Here is a 10,667-nt window from a genome sequence, read left to right as displayed (position 1 = left end):
TTCAGCTCAGTTTGTGATCTCGTGGTCCATGGGTTCGAGCCCCGTGTTGGGCTCTGTGCTGACAGCTCAGAGCCTGGAGCCTGTTTCAGATCTGGGTCTCCCTCTCTCTCTGACCCTCCCCTGTTCATGCTCTGTCTCTATCTCAAAAATAAATAAATGTTAAAAAATTTTGAAAAAAAAAATAAAGCCCTAATTCAAACTTCCAACACAATGGTTTCTTAGAGAGTAAATTTTATACATTTATAACAGAAAAATATAAATCACATTTAAGTTATACGGTAGAATTGGCAAATTCCTGCCTGGCCATATTTTGGCTTCTCAATTACCATTTTGAAAGCATGTTCTTGAATCATCTCTACTCCAAAAGCCCTACTTCACCTTTTAAGTACAGTTGACAAGTTTGATAAACTCTTAAGTACTCAATATGAATTTTGTTCTATTTTATAGTCACCTGAGTCTATTACTTTCACAAAATTTCTTCATTTGTTAATATTCATAGGAACTGAAAAATCTTTACTACTTTTTAAATGTTAACTGTTTAGAATCTTGCTTTAAAATTCAGGCTCCACATCCAGGTGTCCTCATTTGTCTTTGCTACAGAACCAGATTCTGTGCTTTACAGTTAACACAGATGTGGCACAAGAGTTCTTGCATGTTACCCCAATGCAGTTCTAGAAAACCCAAAATTCTGTTTTCCCAGATCAATTTTAAGAATCCAGGAGAAGTTGGCATTGCCTGATTTTAGCCACTAGGTGGTGATAACGCAAAGATCCAAGTTTGTGACATTCTGAAGACAACCAGCAAGTTAAAGAGGCAAAATAATTAGTGTTTACACTATTGACAGGAATACAAAGGCTAAATGGGAGGCAGTGAAGTAAAGTTCTCCTTATGTATTTCAGCCTGGCTTTGCCTCTGTGCAGTAGGCAGGATAATCCAGTGCTTCTCAAGCTATCTGTGGTAAAGGGCTGGGTTTTTATTTTCAGACTGTTGCAGTGCCTATAGTTTTGAAAAAGACAATAAAAGTGAAGTCCTTGACAAATGAAATAAAAACACATACAAAAATACAAGCCCCATTTTTTTATTAGATTCAACAAAAACAAAATTACTTTAAAAGAAGTTTCCCACCAGTATCTGTGCTTGACCAGTAACCTGTGGTGTTAGTAACTTATGGTACAGGCATGGGTCTGAGGACTACACTCTGACAATGAAACCTTGCTTGATCGTGTATCCCATCCAGTCAGAACTGGTTCAAGATGTGGCTCCATTACCAATAGCAGGGTAGCCCTGGAAAGGTCATTTAGACTTTCTAAGCCCCAATTTACTCATTTGATCAGGTAAATAATACCTGTGTTTAGGCTTTGTAGGAGAACTCAATGTACTAACCCCTCAGGAGACACTCAAATGTTGGTAGAAACTGAACAACATAGTTTACATATTAAACAGATGGTCTCTGCTTCATCATCTTACTGACTCGCCTTTTTTCCATGAATAGACCGTGTTCAGTTGGTCATTAGGCATTTAAAGGACCCTGATACCTTGTTTGATGGCCCTAAATGGAAGCACAGCTACTTGGAGACCCTTGACAAAGACCTGTCCCCTGAGAAGTGTACCCTCCTACTGAGCTGGCACCTCTACTAGGGTGGAAGGACTACATGAAGCAGTAAAGGAGTCATATGGTGCCTATTCACCCAGATGTGTCTGCGGTCAGATACTTCCATGTCCCAATGTGCTTAAACAACTGCAGAAGCATTAAAGCTGTCAGCTCAAAGTTTAGATTATTACTATAAAACCCAGGAAAGGTTGGCATGTAAACTACATTAAGCCAGATCAAGGACGGCAGTTTGTTCTTGGATTCATCATTGTAGCTACCATTTTCTGTAACTTTCCTATGCCAAACATACATGGCTTCAATTTTTACAACAATCCTGACGGATGACTCCTCTTAGAGATAAGGATACTAAGGTTCAGAAATGCTAAGCTGCCTACATCACAAAATGCCAGTTACTGGCTAGTTCTAAAATGCTAGCTAGGAACTTGTGCTCTTTAACACTTTTTACCACATCTGGAAGCAAAACCACTCCAGCCATGGTATCCAAATTAGTCTTTAAGTAAAAGAACAAAATCAAACTACTAGACCTGGTCCCCAAAGTTACAAAAGTTGCAAAGTCAGTCTAAACCATCAAAAAGTACTTAAATGAAAAAGTGTCACTGTACCAGAGAAAAGTAGCCCCCACCATGAAAATGTCACTGAGGGTATTTTTAAATCTGGGCACACCATATCCACAATTAAAAAATATGGGGTTCAAAGATCCTATGTATCTGATATGAACTGTAATTCATTTTAACAAAGGCTTGGAGTTTGAAATCAAGATCACCTAATGGGCTCACTTAGGCTAATGCAATGAGTTTCAGCTCCTCTCCAAAAAAGGTCCTGAGATGATATGCTGCAGTTCTGCCCAAGTACATTCTATCTTTCTGCTCCAAGGAAGAAGGGCCTAAGAAAACCCATGAATGTAAAACCACTACCTGAAAAACATATATGCTGGTGACAGGAGAAAAAAAAAAAAGCAGAAGAATTAAAATTTTATAAACCAGAGAGTGTGTTGTTTCTGTTAGGTAAAGGGATTTCTTCATATGTTATTTTAATAAAAGGGAATTTCATAGGTAAAAACCAATATTCAAAATTATAAAACAAATAGAACTGTCTGTGTATAATCACTGCATCAAAAATTTGCAAGAGACTGAACAGAAATTCTTTAGTTGCTGAATGTGGTTTGAAGGGGTAATAAAACCTTTTTACGGCTAAAGCAAGAGTCTGATTTCCTGTTGGCCCAAAAATAGACGTTTCATTTCCCAAATAAGTAGGCTCTCCACTGTAAAGAAATATTCTTGTGTAGTTGGTTTCTATCTTCTTGAACTCTGCTCCAAGTTCAGCCAACTTGTTATACGTCCTTAACACAAATTTGGAACAGTCGTAGGATTCAAACCATGTCTCCGCCCCCTTTTCTGGGCTGGCCTGGACGGTCCATGTCTCATAATAAATCCCTGTTTCATTGTCCCATTTTACCCACTTTGCCATCTTGTTAAATGTGTTTCCTAGTTAAAAAAAAAAAAATTTCCTATGTGAACATCAAAGCCAATCATTAGTCTTATGTCAAATGTTCTAACCTGATTAAGGTCATGAATAAATAATATTAAATTATTAAATTATTTGTAATATCAGTTCCAAACCTGTACTCACAATAGGAATCCAAGCTTAGCCAATTTTCATTCCATTTTTCAAAGCACAAGGTATTTCTGAATTGTAAACCTTAGATATAATAGGGGTATCAAGTCTTACATACCAATTCTGTAATCATTTAAGCTATAAATAAAAGCAAAATCATACACATGCAGAAGCCTTCTTTACCCCACCCAACAAATCTTGGATTCAAAGGTAAAGAAAGAAAACAAGGAAAAATTGTGGATAGAGGGAAAAGTGAGTGGGGCAAAGGTAGTGTAAGAATGGAGGAGGGTGAAATGCAGAGCTTTTCTGTCACAAAGCATTGCGTGTGTACAGTACGAACGGCAGCCGGAGGAACAGCTACTTTAGAAGGCTGGCCTAATGTTACAAGAGAAAGTACCATACCCTGTCCACCCTGAATATCTGGTATTTCCTTTTTCTTTTTGTACTTGTAACTGTTCGGATTCTGCTCACAACCTTCCCACTAACCATACAAATTCTCCCAATGAATCAACTAAACTGGAAATGTTTTTGGCCACGTTCGTGGCCTATTACTCTGGGACAGCTCACACTCTCCTACGACCTTGTACCCGACCAAAGGAATCTCTCCAAATGTTAACAAAACACCATACTTTGCATGGTTACAACCTCATCTGGGCATTTACAGTGCCTAACAGAGCTTCACTACAGCATTTCAATTTGTCACCATATATGTGAACCTTTCTTAAGTGCTCCAACTTGAGTCCATGAAATCAATATTTCATGTCCTATAAAATGAATACAGCGGCTGCCTTTATCAATTTTTTAGAATTAAAACTGTGGAATAATATAAAGCTTGTTTTCTTTTTGTTGTTGTTGTTGTTTATTTATTTTTGAGAAAAAGAGACAGCATGAGCAGTTGAGGGGCAGAGAAAGAGGGAGAGAGGGAGACCAGAACCCAAAGCAGGCTCCAGGATCTGAGCTGTCAGCACAGAGCCCGATGTGGGGCTCGAACCACAAGATCGTGACCTGAGCTGAAGTCAGTCGCTTAACAGATGGAGCCACCCAGGCGCCCTTAAAGCTTGTTTTCTTAGAACTGGGGATACTGTTCTTAGTGTTCTTCAACCTTAAAAAGTTACTGCTGTAATTAAGAGAGAATACTTCAAAACACTATTCTGTAACATGAGAAAATGTCAATGAACAGGATTAATCACAAAGCAGATGGAAAACTTGAAAGATTTAAGTACTAGCATATTAGTACTATTTTACATGAAATAGTGATCACTTGTTCATATCATATACTGATGTCAGAAGGAAGAGTTTTCAGATAATGAAATAGGTGGACAAGGAGAAAAGAGCAATGTGAACTGGCCTGGGATGAAAAAAAAAAGTATCACACTGAGCACTGTTAAAAGAGAAACGGGCTTTGATACTGCTTGGGATGGTTTGGGGCATATTAATTAGAAAGAAGGAAGGAAGATTAGAAAACAGCATGGTGTAGAGTTAAAAGATCCCCAGATTACATTTAAGACACAATGCTATTCCTGGTTCTACATCCAGATCTGTGACTGGCAAGTCATGCTACCTGGCTGACCCTCAAATCCTTATTTTTAAAAGGAAGAAGAGTGTTTTCTCCTCCCCACTGAGCTGTGAGATAACATGCTCCAAAATGCTTTGTAAAGGGCTATCCAAGTGGAAAGCTTGATAACTTCCTCAAGGTCTTTGGCTCACTGAATAATTCTTATCACAAACAGTGCTTTCATTTCAGATATTTCCACTTTCTTGGAGAACAACAATTATAATGCAGAGCTCTCTAAATCATATGGGCAAGCTCCCTACCTCCAGAATGCAATGGCAGTCTCATCCCCGTTCTACACATGACGTAATGAGTCAAAGTAAAAATATGACCCAAGGTCACATACCAGTTTCTGATAAAAGTTCTGAACTCCTTTCTTCAGCATTAACCAACAATGCAACACATGCAGCAAAATTCTAAGTGTTTCAGCAACTTTCCAATACATCCAAAAGAACAGAAAATCTCAAAGATAAAGTATTTTGATTGCTCAAGGAGCCTCAAATGCTAAGATTGTATGTGTTTTGGGAAGCAATGTAGAGAAGTAGTTAAGAAAATGGCCAATAAAGCTTCACTGCCAGAGTTAGGGTCCCACCTACTTCTTGGTTGTGTGATTTTAACCACTTTGTGCCTCACTTTAGCCATCTGTAAAATGAGGAAAATAACAGTAACTATCTCAGGGGGTTGTTGTGATGATAAATGACATGATATAGGTAAAGCACTCGGAACACTGCTGGACCCAGAGTAAGTCCCTATGAGTGGTAGCTGTTATTATTTCTTGACATAAAAACATTTTGTCATCACTCAAAGTCTTTTTCCAGATACATTTAACAGGTCCTTTGATCAAATATTTTCACAGGCATTTTGTGGATTTTCTTCCACATGTTTATTTAGAAAGTCCAATTCAATTGCAGAAAACATTTTACCATTTCATTTTTCACTATGGAATAGAGGAGATACACTACTCATCACCTAAAGGTGACGTTTTGCAGGGAGCCTGGGTGGCCAGTCAGTTGAGCATCTGACTTCGGCTCAGATCATGATCTTGCAGTCTGTGAGTTCAAGCCCCACATCGGGCTCTGTTGACAGTTCAGAGCCTGGAGCCTGCTTCAGATTCTGTATCTCCCTCTCTCTCTGCCCCTCCCCTTCTCACGCTCTCTCTCTCTCAAAAATAAATAAACATTAAAAAAAGAAAACTAAAGGTAACGTTTTGCATGAGTAATAGTTTGGATCAAACCTTACTGCCTCCAGAAGTACATTTTGTAAACTGACCTCTAAAGAGTAGAACATGACTGAAATGCCTCAAGGAAAGCAATTTTTTTCATTTGGATATTGATGTAATCATCAAACAAATGCCATATTTTTGAAACTTACCTGGTATAGTTGCTACTTGAACTAATGTCCCATTTTCCTTCCAGTGAATATCATCAATTCCTTCAAAAAAGCATGCAGCTCCTTGATTACACCAGAAAGGGGCATTCATTTCAGGTCGGAGATGGGGAAATGTGCAATTTCCAAGTTGGAAAAGTTCGTACCATTCCATTGTGTAGTTCTGGCCAGTTAAAGTACTCTTGAATCCAATGGCATCATGCATAATTTTCTGTGTAAAGACCATACGTGTATGAAAGCATCTGTGAAGTAACCACTGGTCCAGGAGCCAGATGGGAGAAAACGTAATATGTCACAACTGTATATCAAGTAGAACGACTCAGCTGTTCCTCTTCCATGTTGCTATTCTTGTGTCCACTCTGTGGCTCCTCCAATTCCAGGCCCTCTTCCACTCTGGTTTTGACCATTGCTGCTTATCTCAGATACGCTATATGGACACACTCTTAATTTCTTTCCACTTTAAAATGGGTTGGAGAAGCTCCATTTCCTGAGCCACAGGCTCAGGAAGTCTACACGCTTCACAGGGTGACAGAGGCTCAACTGGTGAGCTAAGCTAGGAAAATGTGTATAGCAGGGACTGGAAATGAAGTGTCTCCTGCCCGCCTTGCCCGTTCCGCTGGGCCTCCTCCTTTCTTACTTTCCAGGAGCTAGGTACAGGAGTTGGGTATGGATTCCGATTATTAAAAAGAGATTAAAGCAACTGCATTTGTTACTGTCAGAATCACAAAACATGATAATATTTTTTGACTACTCATTTTAAATACGCCAAGAGGAACAGCAATTATACATGATCTAAAATCAGCCCTTTGAACAGCGATTATTCCCTCAAATCCACTTAATAAATAATTTAATTAACCAAAGTTACAAGATCAAGATGCAGCCTTACCAGGTGTCCCAGGAGATTCCCATATTTAAATTCCCATACTGGGGCTTGTAACCGAAAGACTTCAATGACATCATCATCTTTCATAATTGGGATAGGTGAGCCGGTTGGACAGAAAGTGTATTTAGCTTGACAATAAGGATCTGGTTCTGGGCGGAAGGAAAAGCGTCTAATAAAGAAAAAAGAAACCACAAACTTAGATTCCAACAGGAATTTGGTTCTTCTTGCACATTTTAGAATCCAGATTTTAGTATCACCATCAATAACACTTTCAGAGAAAACATTCAAAGGTTATAGTGTTTAAACATTTTGTTATTCTGTCAACAACTCCCAAGAAGTCTTTAATAGCAAATGATATATTACAAGCACTTTGATAAAGGCATGCTTCCCTGTTATCTGCTCTCATTGTGAGAATTTTGAACACAGGGGCCATATCTCAGAATGTCTATAGGTCCACAATTATTTATAGACAAACATTCACTGAATAAAGGAATATTTTTCAAATGACATTTAATTTCGCAAACAATCCAAATGTTAAGATTATTTCAAAATAATTATGATTAAATAGAATATATTTTCTATTTTATTTTTTTAATGTTTATTAATGTTTATTTATTTTTAAGACAGAGAGAGACAGAAGCACGAGCAGGGGAGGGGCAGAGAGACAGGGAGACACAGAATCTGAACCAAGCTCCAGGCTCTGAGCTGTCAGCACAGAGCCCAACATGGGGCTCGAACTCATCACCTGTGAGATCATGACTTGAGCTGAAGTCAGATGCTTAAGCGATTGAGCCACCACCCAGGCGCCCCACTATATTTTCTATTTTCTTAAGAATTAACCAACAGGGGGTGCCTGGGTGGCTCAGTTAAGTGTCTGATTCTTTTCTTTTTTTTTTTTAAATGTTTATTTATATTTGAGAGAGAGAGAGAACGAACAGGGGAGGGGCAGAGAGAGGGAGACACAGAACTTGATGTGGGTTCCAGGCTCAGTGCTATCAGCACAGTGCTATCAGCACAGAGCCTGAAGTGGGGTTCGAACTCACAAACCATGAGATCATGACCTGAGCCGAAGTCGAATGCTTAGCTGACTGAGCCACCCAGGCGCCCCAAGTGTCTGATTCTTGATTTCAGCTCAGGTATGATCTCATAGTTTCTGGGTTTGAGCCCCATGTCTGACTCTGCATTGAGAGTGCAGAGCCTTCTTGGGATTCTCTCTTTCCCTCAAAATAAATAAACATAAAAAAAAATTAACCGACAGGAGTGTCCCTCTATTTGCTAGATGGAATGCCGCCCAATTCGTGAATCATTTAATAAAGCCAATTAGAGTTTAAAATAAAAAAAAAAAATTGGGGCACCTGGGTGGCTCAGTTGGTTAAGTGTCCAACTTTGGCTCAGGTCATGATCTTGTGGTTTGTGGGTTTGAGCCCTGTGTCTGTGTTGACAGCTTGAAGCCTGGAGCCTGATTCAGATTCTGTGTCTCCCTCTCTTTCTCTGCCCCTCCCCTGCTCTCTCTGTCTCTCAAAAATGAATGAACGTTAAAAAAAAATTAAAATTAAAAAAAAAATAGCCAGCGATCAATAGATATTTACTAAGGATCTACTATATGTAGGACACTATACTAGGAAGGAGGGAAACAAAATTAAAATGATGTTCCCTTCCTCAAGGACATTTAGGTGGGGATTGGGAAGACATTAAATAAGTAGTATGGCGCAGTGTGGTGAGTGCTAAAGAAATATACAAAGTCCTATGGGCACAAAAAAGAGAGAAATCACTTTTACCTGATGTGGAATGGGTGGGGGTGAGAAGAGCAAAGAAAGGGATGAAGATCTGGCTTAGGCTTTTAAAATACTTTCGATGGTTAGGACATAAAAGGGACAATATTAAGGCTTATAAGACAGTAGGTAAATAATGCTGGAATTCAGGCTTCAAGGTAGGAGAGACAGGCAGGGACTGTCATTTTGCACTGATGCAGTGTGAACCGCACCACGGGACTCCTACAGCCGGTGAGGGCTGAGCCCAAGAGTGAGCTTAAAGGATTTTAAGTAGCAGACCTGATATGACTGAATTTGCTATGAAACAAACCTTATTTGTATGAGTTACAGGAGAGCTGTGAGAGAAGCGAAATTAAGGCAGAGGTCAATTAGGAGGTTATAGAAATAATGTAACAAGAAGAGAAGGCCCCCAGAGAGAGCCATGGCAGTAAGACGAGAGGAGGGACTACTGCTGAAGTCGGCTCAACAGACACTTACTGGTAACCTTCCATATTTGGCAAGAGAAAGACGGAAGAAAGAAAGACACTGCTTCTATCTTCTAGGCACCATGGATCTCTAAAATTTTAGGCAGATCTATTTTTTTACAATCTTAACACATCAACAAAAAATTCTATTTTAAGAAGTTAGTATCTTGATGTTAGCCAAGAGTATTAACAACTCCCCAATGTTTATGAAACTTACACATACTTCCTTGTTTTTATAGATGCTCAACGGGTTGTTTAAACACGTAACTATTTAGTTTTCACTTGCTTGAAGCAAAATCTTTTAGGTCAAAGGTAATTTCAAAAGCATAACTTAATAAAGTTAAATTTTATTAATTTCAGTTGAGAAGACTAAATGGGGACAGGTACTTAATACTTGAAACTTTTATAGAAACCCTAAGGTATCGTCAATACCTTGCCCTAACTATAAATCAAGTAGTTTTGCATTTACAATCTCTTCCTTATTTTACTGAACATTTAATTTTACTTCTTATGAACGTTTTATTAACTTTTTCTTTTCAAGAAAACCCAAACTTCTCTTTTCATATATATCAAGCAAAACAAGGAAGTGGTGCAAACCATTCCAGTGAACAGAATACACTCCTATCCACGCTTGACAATAGCTGACATTTATTAGATTTAATCCTCTAACAAGCCTGGGGGAAATGCTGTTACCATTCCTACTTTCTTAAAAAAAATATATATATATATTTTTAAATGTTTATTTATTTTTTAAGGAGAGAGAGACAGAGTGTGAGCCAGGGAGGGGCAGAGAGAGAGGGAGACACAGAATCTGAAGCAGGCTCCAGGCTGTCAGCACAGAGTCCCCACGCGCAGGCCTTGAACTCACAGACCCTGAGATCATGGCCTGAACCAAAATCGGAAGCCTGAGGACTGAGCCATCAAGGCGCCCCATCCATTCCTACTTTCTAGGGCAGGTCACATGGGCACAGAGACACTGAATCACGTTGCCAATTTCAAAAGCTAGTGCTGGTGGTGCCTGATTTGACTGGAACCCAGTACTCATTCCTGACCACTAGGTTATCCTGCCTCCCCGCTCACTATTTTGTTATCCGAAATAGCCGTGTTTTCAAAATCTGTTGGCCTTTCGCCTGCTTGATGTTAGCAGCGTGTTTTCTTTCTGTTTAGCCACCTGAACATCTAAGGCCGCGTAGATACTCTTCTAGGTCAAAGGCTCCAATCAGCTCCACAGATGTGCAGTCTCTGTCCTCGTCTTAAGACCACATCCTACACCCAGACTGAAAATGGGGTACACACGAGGTCACCAACCCTTCCGGTGAGCCCCGGACAAAGGGAGCGGGGAATTCCCAGGACGCGTGACTTTTACGGCTAAAAATGGAAATTC

The 10,667-nt window shown here is 39.4% G+C and overlaps 1 protein-coding gene across 4 annotated transcripts in view; it reads right to left on the bottom strand.

The window, feature by feature from the left end:
- The window catches only part of CLN5 (CLN5 intracellular trafficking protein), a 56,952-nt gene that overhangs the window by 45,640 nt on the left and 645 nt on the right, over window positions 1–10,667 (bottom strand). For 3 of the 4 annotated variants that reach the window (XM_049647107.1, XM_049647108.1, XM_049647106.1), the window contains exons 2-3: window positions 7,051–7,216; window positions 6,150–6,375 (exon numbers count right to left, since the gene is read on the bottom strand). In XM_049647107.1, the coding sequence (XP_049503064.1) occupies window positions 6,150–6,375; window positions 7,051–7,216 (392 nt within the window). Of the gene's footprint in view, window positions 1–655; window positions 3,097–6,149; window positions 6,376–7,050; window positions 7,217–10,667 lie in introns of those variants that run through there. The other variant, XM_049647105.1, reaches the window with a different exon arrangement.

The sequence above is a fragment of the Panthera uncia genome (assembly GCF_023721935.1).
Source record: "Panthera uncia isolate 11264 chromosome A1 unlocalized genomic scaffold, Puncia_PCG_1.0 HiC_scaffold_16, whole genome shotgun sequence".
Taxonomy (NCBI): Eukaryota; Metazoa; Chordata; class Mammalia; order Carnivora; family Felidae; genus Panthera; species Panthera uncia.
Note: the sequence above shows the minus strand (reverse complement) of the source record. Positions and strands in the feature narration are given on the sequence as shown.